Below are 16,461 nucleotides of genomic sequence, written 5' to 3'. Positions count from 1 at the left end.
AGTGGGTTACCTTTGTCATGAAAGGAAAGTGAGTTTTTCAAACGGGATTTTTCCCTGGTGACTGCATTGTCTTTCAGGTGTTGTTCAGTAATTCCCTGAATAATCTTCTCCATAAATTTGCCAGTCCCTGAAGTGAGACTCACAGGCCTGTAGTTACCAGGGTCATCTTGCCTGCCAATCTTGAAAACTGGGACAACATTTGCCAGCTTCCAGTTGACTGGCACCTCCGAAGACCATTGAAACATCAGAGAGGTCTTACAATGACATCAGCCAGCTCAGTACACTAGGATGAATCCCATCAAGCCCCACAGACTAATGGGGTTTCAGGTAGAACAGCAAATCCTGCACAAATTCAGGGTTGGATGGGAGTTTATCGTTCTCACAGTCACGGTCCTTGAGTTCTGGGACCCCAAAGCCCACCACTGGTGTGGAAAATCAAGGTCAGTAGAGCATTAAACATCCCTATCTTGTCTCGGTCCCTCTCAGTGAGGTGACCGTCCTCCTCCTGTAACAGACCAATGGTATTTCTGACTGTCTTTTGCTATTAACATGTTTTTTAAAAACTCTTTCTATTGTTCCCCACAGTCCTGAACAGCTTCATCTCTAGTTAGGCTTTGGCCACATGAATAATTTTCACCCTCCAATGTCAAGCAGCATCTCTTTATTTCTCCCATTTTGCCCAACCTTGCTTCTACTAGCCATACCCTTTTTTTTTTTTTTTTTTGCCTTAGCTCTAAAAGATCTCTGCTCACCCAAACCAGCCTTTTGCCTCACCTGCTTGACCTAAGACATTTTGTAATTGCCCACTCCTGTGCCCTTAGGAGGCGGTTCTTAAAAAGTGGCCTGATGAACCACTTTAAAAAGCACTGATGGACCTCAGCACCTTCAATAGTGGTCTCCCAGGGGACTTTACAGACTAGTACCCTGAGCAGCCCAATGTTTGTTCTCATGTCCAGAGTTGAAGTTTTGCTAGCACTTTTCCTCTTGACAACAGAGATTTTAAACTCTATCGCTTTGTGATTTGCTGTGGCCAAGACAGCCACTCATCTCCACTTTGCTCACGAGATCCTCTCTCTTGACAAGGAAAAAATCAAGGAGGGCACCTTTAGGTAAGGGTACTTTCTTAGTACCTATACCAAGAAATTATCATCCAGGTGTTTTAGGATTCTTCTGGACCTATTTGTATCATTTATGTGGTGGTCTCAGTTAACATCTGGCAAGCTGAAGTGCCCTACGAAAACAAGGGTGGTTGTTGTAGAGGTATTCCTTAGTTCCTTAAGGAGTAATTCATCAGTGTCCTCATCTTGGCTGTGTGGTCTGTAGTAGACTCCCACAATGACATCCACTTTGTCCCTTAATCCTTACCCAGAGGTTCTCAGCTGTGGCGTTGCCAGCTGCAGGCTCCATACATTGCAGACATTATGTTACAGACAGTGCCACCCCACATCTGTCCTGCCTGTCCCTCTGAAGAGCCTGTAACCAACAGGGCACTCCACCCACAGCACTCATCCCACCAGGCTTTGCTTACACCAGTGATAAATACTGAAGTCAGGAAGGAAGATGCATTTAGTAGGTGGAGAAGAACAGCTGAACTCCCATGAGGACAAGACCACGGAAGGCTTTACTAAGGAGTGGATGTATCTAAATGCTCTTATACTAGGCAATCATTAATGAACCAACAGGTGCAGTAAATTAGTTAACTTAAGAAGTAGCTTAGCAAATATGACCAACCCTTACAGACAAGAACATGGCCTTTTGAGTTTTCCATGATGCTGCTATGTTAAAGCACCTGTAAAATTCACAAAACAAAAGGTAGTATTTTAGTGGTTTAAGTCTGGGGGCTTCTTTTAAAGTGCTCAGTTTGAACACTTCCCTGAATAGTTTCCCAGATGGTTACTGAAGAGTCTGCAGACATATTTGGTCAGTCTACATCCTTTTCCCTCCACATCTGTCCCCAGATAAAGATGCATGGAGAAGCACATGTTCTTCAGTACAGACATTCCCTACTTAGGATTTCAGTTTTAGGATGCTTGTGGGGGCATGTTGTTTCTGTGGGATTCTGTTGTTTCATGTTGGGATGCAGCTGTTTCTGTGTCAGCTAAAATTTTGCAGATATCTATGTGGAGAATGAAAAAGAAATCAGGAAATTCAGATATAATTTCTCACTTTGCAAATGCCTCCATCTGGCTTTAAGCTCAACTGTGCTGACACATTTTCCACCTGTTATACAGGAGGAAGCCAAACATTTGTTAAATTTCTGAAAAAGAGTCCCCAGGAGATAGCCTCCCTGCCTACAGTTCCTACACACATCCAGGCTTGCTACAACTCTAACTGTGAGATGGAAATCTTTTTACTGGTTTGTCCACTGTACTTTGGCTTGTGCTCAGTAGCACTCCAATACAGTATGTAAAAAAGTAGCCTGGGGTAAAGCCAGTGGCTTGGAATCCACTGTGACACAGCTACTGCAAAAACATACAATTATGTACAGTATACTGTACCTCTGAGAGGCTGCCAAACTTTATATGCTAAGGGAATTAAGGCAGAGCCTAACTACTGATAATTAAGCATTGCTTCTATCTTAAAACTTACACTTATTTTTAACCTTCTTGCTTTAACTGACATTCCTTGGCATCTACAGAAACCTGCCTTCTTTCCCAAAAAGAAAGAAAATAGGATTCTGGATAAGCAGGACATCTTTCTGCTAATAGTAAGGGATGGACAGGACAACCTGCTTACACCATATCCTTCAAACTTTTCACTGGTTAGGTTCACCTTGTGTACTGAGACCAGACTTGCTCTTGATTTACTTTTTATAAAAAAAAAAAGCTCCTTATGTAAAACATGCATTGAAGCAAGAGGATGCAATTTACCTTGGACTGGTCACATCATGGGTGTTGTGGAACAATTTCTGTATTTTGTTGCTAGGAACAACTCCCACTTTCACCAGGTACGAATAGGCTTCCACATTAAAAGCCCAGAAGTGCTTCCCTTTGGCAATCCCAGTGTCGCCAATGATGTAATCCAGGGTTGTGTAGCAGCCAACCTGCAAGCGCTCAGATCCCAGAAGCAGAGGAAATCCAGCCCTACTTTCCACAGAGGTTCTTCTTGGGTTCAGCTGGAGATGCTCATTGTTGTACCCGCATTTATCATCGAAAAGAAAACTGAAAACTGAAAAACAGTATCCCAACAAAATTCTGCTTAGTTATATATTTGGCCTTCAGTTCTCATAAACTACATTTTAAGTCATACTGGCATTAGAATTTGTCGCTTTTAAAGGCTACCAGGAATGTCATGCAAGCTAACAGTCTCTGTGTATTACCTACTTATAACTATAACAGTGCCTCTACACATTTATGAAACTGTAACAGTGTAGGAGACACCTGGGAGCTACCAGGAACTACTCTCAGCTCTTAACACTGATGGACATAAGAAAATCCCATACCTGGAGCTGGAGGAGTATGCATAATAACTTCTCGGCTCCAGGGGCTACAGATGGACCCTTTGTATCCTCGAACTCTAAAGGCATAGCTGCTGTCATCATCAAGATCAGATAATACTTTGCTCTTGCCACAGACTTCAGTCTTCTGCCATGTCACACTTTCCTCTTCTTTACTAAGTTTATGATACTCAAGAACATAGATATCAGCTGAATCTGTCTTCCCAGGGCATTCCCAGCTAATCAGAGCTTTGTTGTACATTCTGCTCTGCTCTTCATTGATTTCTGGTATTTCTAGACCTGGAACACATGAGAAAAAAAAACCTCTGAAATTTAGATACATGGTATTTTGGAGTTAACAGTCCACACAACCAGTCCTGGGAAATCCAAAATGTTATTGTATTCCACATCTATCTGTGCCCCTGTGAGACTTCAGCCACTTTGTAACTAGGGACTATTACTGTTATTTTTGGCCCATTGCTATTTTGTTTCTTTAGTAAACTGTAATTTTTTCACTTTTATCTACTCATATTTATTTTTCCTTATTGGTGAAAAAGTATTTGTTGAAACTATATAGGGAGGAAACTGATTTTAAAGTATTTACCTCTTAAAATTGTCTTAAAACAAGACATAATCTCTTTGTTAAGCTATAGCTTTGTATAGCACTGTTAAAGGGGGGAATCTGACTCTCAGTTAAAAGGAGTAGATGAGAATGATTCTCTGTTCATACACTTAACTAAATCCCCTATTTTCTGTTTTTACTTTGAAAAGCTTGAGCCTTTTTCTTTCTGGCAGCTTTAAAAACGATTACTTTCTGTCAGGCATTAAAAAGCTTTTAGAAAGACTGAGTGTGATGTAACTACAATATTTTGGAAGCCAGTGCAAACTGGTACTGAAAGCAATTTTAGCTTCTTTATGAAAGCTGAAACTAACACTGCTGCCAGGTAATGCATTCTGAATTGTGGAGACAGAAGGAACAATACAAGCCACAACACTGAGCTCTGCAACTGCTGGTCTGTGCATGGTTTGCCTTTCTCGAGAGAAGCCCTTAGAGCTAGAACTTGAGAAAGACTTGAATGCTCTCAGAATTTACCATTGGAATGGAAGGACAAGTCACCAAGGATGTCTTCTTGCTTGGCAGTGTCCACCACAAAGTCTTCAAAAGTAGTTTCAGCTGCTGGCCTAAAGCTCTTCAGAGACTCAGTAGCTTTTTGGATTCTGAAAACACAGTGGTGGGATAGCACAAGAGAAAAAAGGCAATTCAAAATGGACATTCCTTGAAGATGCTAGGTTTTGCTTTAAAAAACTTCTGCTTTTATTTACTTCCTTATGTACTTACTCTACCAGAAATTTTTGTCTCTCTAGAAAGATTCTCTCATGAAAAATTTAAAGACCTTTTGTACATCAGTGTGAAGATAATGAACAGGTAGTAGTTCAGTTGGCAAAGCATTTAAACAATTTGGAGCATTATATTCAAAGATCAAAACTGATGTGAGGTGCTAGTAAAGAACACAAAGATCAAAGAACTTAAAGCCAACACAGATCTGTTAGATTAACTTGGAAATACCTGATAAAATCTCTGAGACAAGGAATTTGTCAGGGAGCTAAACAACTGCCCTTCCACTGCAGTTCCACTGAACAAAGCTAGGCATTGTGGCAGGACAAGGGCACTCCTCTCCTGAGTGTTGTTTCCTAATGCAGGAACTCCAACTGAACATGACCAGGAGCATCACCCAAAATACAACTGCACAGACATCCTGGAACAGTACCTGCACCCCAAACAGAAGGTGAGATACCTGACATGAAGTTGTTTTGCTGTTTGAACAAAACAGGAGGGATCAGTTTCCTTAAGCACTTCTTGAGCATATCCTACAAGGCCATTATTTTCCAGGAGCCCTTGGTATTCTTCCACTTGTGTTTGTAATTTTTCCAGCCTTATATTCTTAGAAGTTTCAATTGCTCTAAGAGCTGCAGATTTCTTCTCTTCCAGGACATGATATAATTTCTCAAAACTCTGAGATGCTTCTTGTTTAGCTCTTTCACTGTTGCACTAAGAGCAAACAAAAGACATTTTAGACAGATTCTGTATCACTATGGTTCTGCACAGAAACATACTTAAGGTTGTTCAAGACATCACAGTAATCTAGTCATCCTTTTGACAGACAAGACTAATGAGCTTTGTTATGCTATTCAGCACTGAAAATGAGATCAGCACACCACCCAAGCTAGTCAGCATTTGCTGTCTTTAATAGAGAATGAAGAGCAGGAAAGTATTCTTCTGATTATGCCTTGAGTTATGCATTACATTTGCCTAGATAGCTCATTGAAAAGCACTGTAGAAACATGTCAGCCTCAGAAGTCTTCATACCCAAGATCTAGATGCTCTTCCACCTTTCCCAATCATCCTAAACTAAGGGTCCAGCCCAACTTCTTGTGTACACCCTCTGAACCATTGTGCTACCTCTGATTACTGCCCTGGATAAAAGGAACTGCAAAACACAGAGGCAATCTGTAATCAAGATACCCCAGAATCAGGAACTTCTGCAATTTCTGCCTTTGTGATTATCAGCTTGTATGTGACTCTTCTGCAGGGATATTTTGGCCTTAATTCTGACTTTCTCAAGGTAAACAGGCAGCATAAATATGCATCATCATAAATACAGCAATGCCCTATGTTTAACCCACTTTGGTTAAGGTACCAAGTAAGCTTTATTTCATTTAAATTTACAGCAGCATCCAAAAATGCACTTCTCTCTGTCTGCTTCCCAAACTGGCAGGACTAGGTCTTACTGTGTGTGATTCAGTACTACCATAAACTGTTCAAAAATTTTTTCACTACTTAACCAAAAAACCAAAAGTTTGAAACACTTCACTGAAAACAGTTTTGAATCCTTCCTGCCTGCACACAGGCCAACCTCAGACAATCTGCAAGCCACTCTTACCTCTGTTTCTTTCAGCAGCAGATCCAGCTGTGTGATGTGAGCTTTCACCTGGCTCTCCTTACTGATGAGGTACTCAATATCTTTTGAAAGCTTCTCCTGTTGAAGGAAAGCATCAAGATTAGGGCATCTCACACAAAGTGACAACCAGCACAGGCAGGTCATCCAGCTAGTCCTCAGTTTATCTAGCCACAAGGACAACAGCATGAACCAGTTATGAGCAGCAGTCCTGTGGAGAAATATTTGGCGACCTGCAGTGACTGCAAAGCATCTGTGAGCAAGACTGGTGGCACAGGCTCTAAGGACCAGAGATCCTTAGATGATCAGGTATCAGGTCAGGATCAGTGTCAGCTGACTCCCAATCACCCAGGATTAGATTGAGAAAAAGAGGCTTCAGAACATTAAACTTACAGGAAGGAGTTGATAGTTAATAACTGATTTGTAGTAGGAGTTGCTAGAAAAATGCATAGTTCAAATCACACATCTGTCCCTGTGCTTCCTTAGCTGCAAGAGCTAACAGTTGTACAGGAAAAGCCTTGCAAACTATGAGGAGGCCAAAGAGCACAAGGCAGGCTAATCTGGTCTTTTCCTTTTTTTTTTTTTTCTCCTGAGAGCAAGAGAGGAAGAAAAGGAAGAAGAGGAAGTAGGTGCTGTCTTTAATAACAAATTGATGTTTGCAAGTCTTCTCTGTTGTGCTTTGCTTTGGAAATTAACAGCTATGCAACTTCAGAAACGTACAAAGATACATACAAAGATACCAGCAGATACTTCAGATGCAAATTTTCAGAAGTGCTTCTCAAGTATCCTCTACCACAAGCTACCTGAACACTTACATTTAAAAAAGTTGATTGAAAAGTTGATTAACTACTTAAACCTTCTGCACCGTCTGTAGTGCTGTACAATTAGCAGATGAAAAAAAGATGAAAGCACTTCCCAGGGTTTATGTTTCAAGCATCATAGCAAATAGAGTTTAGTTTCTAAAACATGGCCTACATCACATTAATAAATAACATTAACCAACGTTGCCTCAAGACTAGTTCAGGGTCTCCTAAACACACATCCTGGCTTCTATGCAGTGTGAGTTTGCCCTCACATCAGAAGTACTCTTTCCCTTCTTAAGGCCAGGTCCAGTGATATTTTCTTTTACCTTAAGGGTTTTGTAGGCAGTGCTCATGGTTGTTACTCTGTGGTTTGCATGACCTCCACCCAGTTTGCAAAGATGACAAACAGGCCTTCTGCAGATTTCACAGTACATGTTTACTCTCTCCATTTCATGTTCTGGACACATCAAAATCTGTGGGGAAAAATAAAAGTGCAAAGACAATACAGGCATACTTCCAAAAATACAGGTTCTCAACAAAAAATCAAAACACCCAATCAACCCAAAGCAGAATGTGATTCCATCAGTGAATTTTTTTATAGTAGTTTTATCTTCCACCTTTTATACTTGTCAGTGCCATTGAAAGCCAGCAGATGAACACACACAGTTTCACAAGGTTTACAGTAAGTAAGCATACAGCAGTTCTGTGTAGCCTCCATATAGCAATCAATCTTTTGCTAAACCCTGCCCATGTTGTTTGCAATGCCTCCAGCGCCCTACACTCCTGCTCAGAGCTGTAAATGCAATATATAACACACCCAGCCTGACAAACTTTACCATGCTCATGCCAGCATTTCTTGCAACACCTATGAACAGCTTCTTAAAACAAGAGCTGACATAATGTAGTAGCAATTTAAGTCTAAGCTAGATTTTGATAAGCCATATAGCCACTGCTCTTAGAGCAACAAAGTGTAGCCACCACCAGCAGCTACAGTCATTTTAAAGACAAAAGACTCCAGTGTTTCAATCTTTCTCTCTGATTCCAGTTACAGGCTGTTCACACTGAGTGCTATTTCCAGGATTAGCTCAAACAGTACTGCAAGAAAGCTGGTGTTTGCTAAAAATCATCTTTCAAAAACTGAACTTACTGAAATAAATGCTCAAAGAGTTAAAAAAAGTGCTGCTCAAGTCCCAGCTGAGGCAACATATAAAACACATGTGTGCATGTGTGTTGGTTTAAATAAAAACAAATAACACCTGTTTTGCCTCCTTCTAGAGCACTGAAAGACAATATTTGGGTCATCTATTCCATAGAAGGTACCAAAGAAGAGCTTTTGAGGAAGCTTTTCAGTTTCAGTATGCCCCCACACAAGAGAGGTCAGAAAAGAGTATAAAAATAGAAAATTGTGAGCAGCACAAATATGGACACAATAAGCTAAAACCAGCTTTCAAGTCCCAAATGTTATCTTAGGCTATGGTGAAAAGCCCAAAGACACCAGTCTCACCAGCACCTTAAGACCATCATTAAGACAAAAATGCAATTAGCAATCCCATTTGAATTGGCTGCTGGATTTGGAAGGAAATAAAAAAGGGAAGAAAGGAAGCTGCCAAGAAAATCAGCTGTGCAGGCAAACATCTCTAAAAAGTACAGTCATTCAGTTAGTCTGTGGAAGTAATTTTTCCACAGCAGTGTATAGCCACACCTCACAGAAAATCCCTTATTTTCATTCGTCTCCTCATATAAGCAAGAATTACAGCCTGCAAGTGAGAGACAGCAGAGGTCAGCAGACTGCCTTCTCTCAAAATTCAAGAACAGACTGCCTTCTATCAAAATTCAAGAACAATCAGCCCAGTATGTCCTTCTCCCATCCCCACCACACATGCTACAAAGTGCTCTCCAGCCTGGTTGTAAATTAAAGCGGTGACTGAGAACATTGTTTAGGAAATCAACAAATACTCTTTGCTTTCAGCTCAGGTCTTAAAAATGTAGTACCATGAAAAATGCACTTTTCTTTCTTTATATTAAGCCTAAACAGTCCTCAGAAAAGTTTCTATAAGAGCACAGTAAAAGATCAGCTTATAGCTGCTGGGAAGTTTTTCAAAAAAGTAGATGTATCTAAAGTTAACTACACCATGCTTTTCTCCTTTTTTTCCCCTTTTCTTGTCTTCACATGTAATTAGTAATGCTAAATCCTACACATGCACACAGAACATCAGCGTTAGAATAATCTAAACCACTTCACCTCATTTTGCTCAGCTTCAAGAGAATTCAGCTACGGACTTTTAATCCTGAATTTAGTCTGCATGTATTGTAACACTATAAAACACTTCCAGGAGTGCACAAGGATCACAAGATGCCTTTGGTATTTTCAAATAGCAGTGTTGCAGCTGTGAAGGTTTAGATGCCATAGAAGAGAAGTTTTTAAGGAGCTGTATAGTATTTTAAAGAATGAACTAGAAGAAAGTATGCAAACTTTCATCTTTCTCATTTATCCAATAGAGGGACATTTCACACAATGTGTGTACAAGCACATTTGAAGGCATATGAAGCACTTGCACACTTTTAACTGGAATTAATGTTTTAGACTCGAGGAAAACACCACCAAGTGGACTTCTGGGTGTTCACTATCTGCCAGCTTGCTAAATTTAGAGGCTCGAATTTTTCCAGTCTCAGAAGGAAGGCACACCAGCAGTCAAGAGTTTCTTACACATTGCACATTAATAAAATTTACTTAATTCAACCATAATTAATCATGACTCCTTGATCATCAGCATTTCTGGCACCTGTGGGACTCCCAGCAAGGAGGCACAGGCATACAGCATTTGCTGGGACACTAAGGCCATTATTGTGGTCCCTGGTTAGCAAGATAGCATCCGTGGCACGTAACATCTGTGACGTAACAAATTCAATAAGGCACTGCCATGTATTGCATCATTCTCAAGATAAGACATAAAGGTTCTTTTTGCTATCACTGTTCTGTCTGAATACAGCAACAGCAGCATCAGTGTATTATAAAGTAGAAACTTTGCCATAACATTTTTATCTCTTCTGCTATAGATAAAAAAAAAAAATGGTGTAATAACAATGGAGACCTTAACTCCATCTTTTGCTCTTGTTAGACACAAGGAGGGAGAGAAAGAAGATGCTTGGTGATGGATCAAGTTCAAGCACAAAGTGTCCAATTGGGATGTGCCTAAAGGGGGCATGGAAGAGGCCAGGTTTATTGGGGTTTTTAATCTAAAACACATAGGCCTCCTCCCTAGGCAGTGCCATTCTATATGCTCAAGAGCAAGGTGCCAATAACACCAAGGGTGTGGATACAATCCCTCTATGAACTATTCACTTAAAAGCTGACTTGATGATCCTTGTGGGTCCCTTTCAACTTGGAATATTCTGTGATCATGAAGCCTTAAGAAAACAAAAAAAAAGGAAAGAAAGAAAGACTCAAATCACGAGTAAATTCATTCCAGGAAGTAAAAAACCTTATTTTTACTGGACTCTTCAACTATGTTCTCAATGTCCCCTTCAATGACAATACTTGAACATCAGCAAGGAGCAAAAGCTTGTGGGTCACTTGATAAATAACAGCAATGGACAAAAAAGCTTTAGGACCAATCACGGTCCTAAAAAGCAACCCTCATTGCAGATGTGTCTACAGCTACCAGAGGATGCTGCAAACCCAGTCCTGTAAGGTACAGTGTACTTACCTTGGGTCTGAAGTTGGTGGTTGGTCCTACATACTCATGCTGGGCTTTCACAGTTCCCCAAGGATGGTGTATTTTGAAACATTCATTGCAATAGCTTGCACTGCAGTCCATGCAGCTCTTTGTGGACTCCTGAGGTGGAGGTTTGCAGAAATCACACATAATAGCAATGGCTGCCCTGGCTGCCTGTCTGTATCTCTCCACAATGGTTTCCAAGGTGAAGTTGCGAAATAAGCCATTGATGCCACGCTCTCCGAGATCAATATCCCGCTGGCAACTCGGACAAGGAAACAGAGTCGATCTAGGAGTCAGTGAATTGCGTTTTCTGCCTGTGTAGACACCGAAACCCAATTTAGCATGAGCACAAACCAAACCGGTTTAGATTTTAAAAGCAGCACAGGAATTTACGAACCAACTCCAGACGGTAGCACATTGTCCAAACCAGTACAACACCAATTCATATGCAATTTGCCAAGCCAAAGAAAATAACAATTGCCCTGACAAGGTAGTGTAACCTCAGACTCCAAGGGACATTACTACTCTAAAGCTTAATTTTATGTTAAATTCAGCTCTTCCAATTCCATCTTCTTTATCTAGTTTTGGATGCACTCAAGATGTAACCTTTTGAAACAATAAACAAAAAACCTCCTGGAAGCCAAGCCTCATGGTTTTAGACTAACTGGTTACCCATAGAGAGAGCTTCCTAACATATTGAAGTGAAAGATGCTTACTCCCAGAGCAACAGAAATATATAGCCAACCTTAAGCTCCCTGAAGATTGCTTTAGTTGAGTTCAAACTTACTTCACTCATCTCAAGTGGCAACATAAAAACCAGGAAAATGAGGGAACAGTCTGATGTCTCAGCCAAATCATTTAGACAAAAAATGCTGAGGCTGACTTGGTCCCTCCTGAAAGGCCTCAATATAGGGGGGCTGCTAAATAATCCCTGCACATCAGAGGGGAATCTGAGGTAGTTATATCCGAGAGGTTACTGTATCCTCAACTGAGGAGCCACAGATCTCCACAGGGATCTGTTAAACAGTGTACATCTATCTTTATTAACTTCTAAAGGGGGAACTGCAGCGATGCTGCACACCTACCAAATAGCTACACAAATTTCCCCCTCTCTCCAAAATAAAATCACAGGCTCAAGAACAGCCACTACCTTAAGAAGCCTTTTGAGTCTGTTACGGAGATGGCTCACACAGACTCAGAGGTTCACAAGGTAATATTCCTGAGGTTATCAAACCAGGAGTGCATCCCATCTCACTCATGAACCCGCAGGCTGCAACTACCAGAAAGAATCCTTTACATATTTCAGAAGCAGGCTAAGTCAATCTTTAGGCTTAACTTGTATCCTCTCAGCTTCCCCTTACAAAGAAACAAAAAAGAACATCTTCTGTAGTACTGGTGCATTGTTTTAAGTTCTCTTTAAGAGCACTGCATATTGGCATAACTAACTGTCCTGATTTCATCTGGGTTAGAGATAATTTTCTTAGTAGCTGGTACAGTGCTGTGGTTTGGATTCAGTATGAGGTGTTTTTGGTGTTTTGGCTGTTGCTAAGTAGTGCTTACCCTAAATCCAGGACTTTCCAGTTTTCCATGCTTCACCAGAGAGCAGGTGCATGAAAAGCCAGGAGGGAAAACAGCCAGGACAGCTGACCCAAATGCCCAAAGGGATATTCCATACCATAAAATGTCATGACCAGGACATAAACTAGGGACCGTCGAGTGCAACAGGGTGGGCAGTGTGTGAACAATTGTATTGGGTATCACTTGTTTCTCTTGGATTTTATTCCTCTCTCTCTTTTGTATTACTATTATTATTATTATTATTATTATTATTATTATTATTATTATTATTATTATTATTATTTTTATTCCTCCAATATATATAATTAACTCTGTTCCAGCTGAAACCAGGACACTAACGAATTTGTAAATGGAGGTATGACTTAAAGCTGAATTCTTAGTGTTGAAACTGGCTCTTCAGAAAGGGAAATTTGTTCTTCTCTGTATTTAATTAGTATTTTCCCATCAAAAATGCTAATGCTTTATCTCTTTCTGAAGTGTCCTATGATGCTATCCAAAATAAACTTGTCTTGGGCTCTTTTCCTATTCCTCCTTCACCTAATAATCCAAAACCTCCATTCCTATCATGCCTTTTTGAGTCTCTTCAAATAAAACACCAAACCAACCCTCCAATAAGGAATTAGTTCCCTTAAATATCTTTGAAATTTGACCCATGGTAGTTAAGCATGAGTGTCAGCTAAGAAGTCACAATCAGAGCATGGATAAGTGTGCATGCACTGACAGTCTCCCATCCAGCTTGGTCTCATGCCTTTCTGCAAGTTCTGAGCAGAATAACTAGGCTGCATTTACAGAACAGGATGGCTGACACAAGGAATAGGTATGCAACTCCCTGCCTAAGGGAGCAGAGATTTTTGTCTGATTTAATATTTTTTGAGTACTTACTTGAAGTGAACAAATTACTGCACATCCTGCAGTACCTATAACTTGGCATACACAGCAACACACGCATGCAAGGCACAGCAACAACAGGGAAACACAAACTGTATTTCCAGTGTATGCTCCAAGCTAGCACTGCACACAGGAACACAGAGAAATCTTCTGCACAGACTTCTACAATGTCCTAGACAAAAAGATGACTTCACATGCAGTGCCATGCAGACAACAGCTACAAAAAGTGATCTAGAATACACACATTTGCTGAAACTAGGAAAATAATCATACAGTGCGGCACATATCGAGACTGCCTACAAGTAGTATGCTAGAGCAGAGAGCAAACAATGACAAAGCAAGATAACACGGAAAAAAAAACCATGGTGCAGTGGTCAAGTTTAAAAATACAATCTGAAATTCATATCCATTGCAATGGAGGCCTTTCATTCTGCCTGTGGTGGACCAAAATGAGATTGTCATCACGAGCCATGCTCTGCAAAGACTGGTGACATTGTTTATGGAAAGCAATCCAGTATCAAGGAAGTCCTGTACACCTTCAGATGTCTCATCCCTTTTCATTGACAGAACTCTGAGAGTCTAGGTTGGGGTGGTTTTCCTGTTTTAAATCCTGTAAATTTATTTGCTAAGCTTCTTGGCGTGTTCTGCCACTTCACTACTCAAAAATAAGGAAATACATTCTTTTTTTTGCCTAGAGAGTGTTAAAATATTAACACTCTAGTTTGCTTTCTGCTTAGAGGATTCCTACACCCGTATTTTAGGAAGAAAGCACTGATGAAGTAATGAATTACTTTGGACACTGTCTTTCCTGTCTGTATTGTGTCCAATTTGCTGAAACTAAATTCTTGTTATATTAAAAAAGAAGATCCAAACAAACAAAAAGCACACACAAAAAAAACCCCACAGCAACAAACCCCTTGGATTTTGTAGACATATTTAGACGTGCAGCTCAGAGAAACATAGCTCCTACCCGCATTTTCTTTTAAACTTTGACATTTCAGTTTACAACAAGCAAATATGTATTTTGTAAAATATTAGAAATCATCACACAACATTTTCCACTGTGATTTGTAAACTGATTGTTCCACTTGGAATAAGTTGCTCAATCAGTTACAAAAACAAAAAAAAATCACAACATACACTCATGGTCGGAGTGACAAATATTACCATACAGATTGCAAAGACTCAAGTCAAAGAGCAATCTTAAGTATGTCCTTTAAAGACAATGTTTAAACATCATCTTCCCAAGGAGAGGTACCAACACTTAAAATGTTGAAAAGTCCAAGCTGCAGTGAACGGTTAGCAAAGGGATAAGACATCTTAAAGTTGTGTTTTTCAAGTAAACAGTATTAGCAGAATTCCATGGTTGTGGAAGACATGGACATTAAATGTGTGAAAGTTAAAAAAAAAAAAAAAAAAAGATTTAAAAGTCAACTGGATTCCCTTGAAAGGTTGGAATTTTTTGTTTGTTTTTTTAAAATAGATATTATATTGCCACCCTATAACTCAGTTAATGTTTTTGGATGGGCTTTTAGGGGGAAGGAGAAAGGCAAGGGGAAAAAGGGGTTATCAAGGGGAAGGGGTAAAAAGGGAAGGGGGAGAGAAAGAGAGAGGGGAGAGGGAAGAGGAGGAAGGGAAAGGGGAAAGGGAAATGGAAGAGGGGAGAAGGGAGAGGCCTCATAAAAGAAGCCAGCTGACCTAAAATGTTTCTTTCAGATACTTTATTTTTTCACAAATCAAAAGATCTTTCTGCAAAAAGAGCAGACACGGACAGCTTTCCAAGAAGTCTGATGGCATTGTATGGTATCTCTGTTTTATGACACTTTCAGCCTTCAACTGAGGCAATTTAAACTTCCTCTTTCGATCAGCTGCTTTGTCCTCCACTGAGTGTGAAATTCAGATTGGTGTTTAGCTCAGTTCACATCTTTCTTGAAGGACACCATATTCCTATGGATTGCTCGTGTGTCTGCCAATACTTTGACAACAAGGAATTTAGGGACTTTTTCTCCTGTTTTTGAACAACCATTGCATTAAAAAAAAAACCATAATCACTATTAAAAAAAGCCTGCACAGTGGCTGAGCTGCTCAGACAAGCTCAATTTTGGGAATGAGATGTAGGTAAAAGACTGACTATCCTTCAACCTGATTGTGCCATTAGACACACCAAATATTACAAGTCCAGAAATATAAAATGTTTTGTTTTCCTTACATACTCATGCACTGTGATAAACTGTGAGATTCAGAACTACCTACTCATATCAACATGGTGCAAATTTCAATCTGTTCTTCATCAAATTAAGCAGGCTTAGATACAACAAAGAGCCAATATTACATTCCACTCAGAAGCAGTAGTCAAACACTTCCCAAACGTAAGGAAAAAAATCCAATAATCACACTTCATTAAAACAGCAGTTTCATTGAAACTTGAGCATGTAAACTCCTGAAAATTAAAAAGCAGGGTGTGAAGGAGGTGGTGTGGTGATTGCTGGGATTCTGTGTGCATTTTTGTACCCACCAGTGTATCTTCAGTCATATACACACAGAGAAAAAAATATAATCCAGCCCTTAACTGAATTCCAGTCCAGTTGACCTTTAAATCAGTCTTGCACAGAATGAAAAGCTGTCCTTATAGAACTTCTTTGCTGCACCTTTGCTCACTGCAAAAGCCTTTTTGTGGACTTGACCACTGACAAAAAGCTATATGCTAACCAACAATATTTAACTCAAGATCTAAATGCTAGACTATCTCTAGCCAACACAAGAAGTGAAGCATTTCTACCTCTGCACCCAAAAGACCTCCTCTGTGAGGCTGCGAACAATGAACAGAGAGCTGTTTAGACATCAAAAAATGAGATATACCATTGGTTTACAATGGTTCAAATCAAAAGCATCAACTCTTTTCTCTCCTGTGTCTGTTAAAATCCTGCAGGGTTGAAAGGCAAGAATGTTTAATTTTCTAGCATATCAAACAACTGTAAGATTTAAGCAGAACAGGAAAAGGGAGAAAGAAGGCATTGAGGGGGAGGGGCACAGGGAGAGATATCTCAAACATTTGCACAAGTGTCAACATCACCACATTA

At 40.0% G+C, this 16,461-nt stretch overlaps 1 protein-coding gene across 2 annotated transcripts in view; it reads right to left on the bottom strand.

The window, feature by feature from the left end:
• The window catches only part of TRIM36 (tripartite motif containing 36), a 35,848-nt gene that overhangs the window by 6,333 nt on the left and 13,054 nt on the right, over window positions 1-16,461 (bottom strand). For both annotated transcript variants that reach the window (XM_086867964.1, XM_086867965.1), the window contains exons 3-9: window positions 10,904-11,229; window positions 7,523-7,669; window positions 6,379-6,474; window positions 5,233-5,486; window positions 4,530-4,654; window positions 3,443-3,736; window positions 2,871-3,168 (exon numbers count right to left, since the gene is read on the bottom strand). In XM_086867964.1, the coding sequence (XP_086724090.1) occupies window positions 2,871-3,168; window positions 3,443-3,736; window positions 4,530-4,654; window positions 5,233-5,486; window positions 6,379-6,474; window positions 7,523-7,669; window positions 10,904-11,229 (1,540 nt within the window). The remainder of the gene's footprint in view (window positions 1-2,870; window positions 3,169-3,442; window positions 3,737-4,529; window positions 4,655-5,232; window positions 5,487-6,378; window positions 6,475-7,522; window positions 7,670-10,903; window positions 11,230-16,461) is intronic.

Source organism: Cyanistes caeruleus, chromosome Z (assembly GCF_971803275.1).
Source record: "Cyanistes caeruleus chromosome Z, bCyaCae1.hap1.1, whole genome shotgun sequence".
In the NCBI taxonomy this organism is placed as follows: domain Eukaryota; kingdom Metazoa; phylum Chordata; class Aves; order Passeriformes; family Paridae; genus Cyanistes; species Cyanistes caeruleus.
Note: the sequence above shows the minus strand (reverse complement) of the source record. Positions and strands in the feature narration are given on the sequence as shown.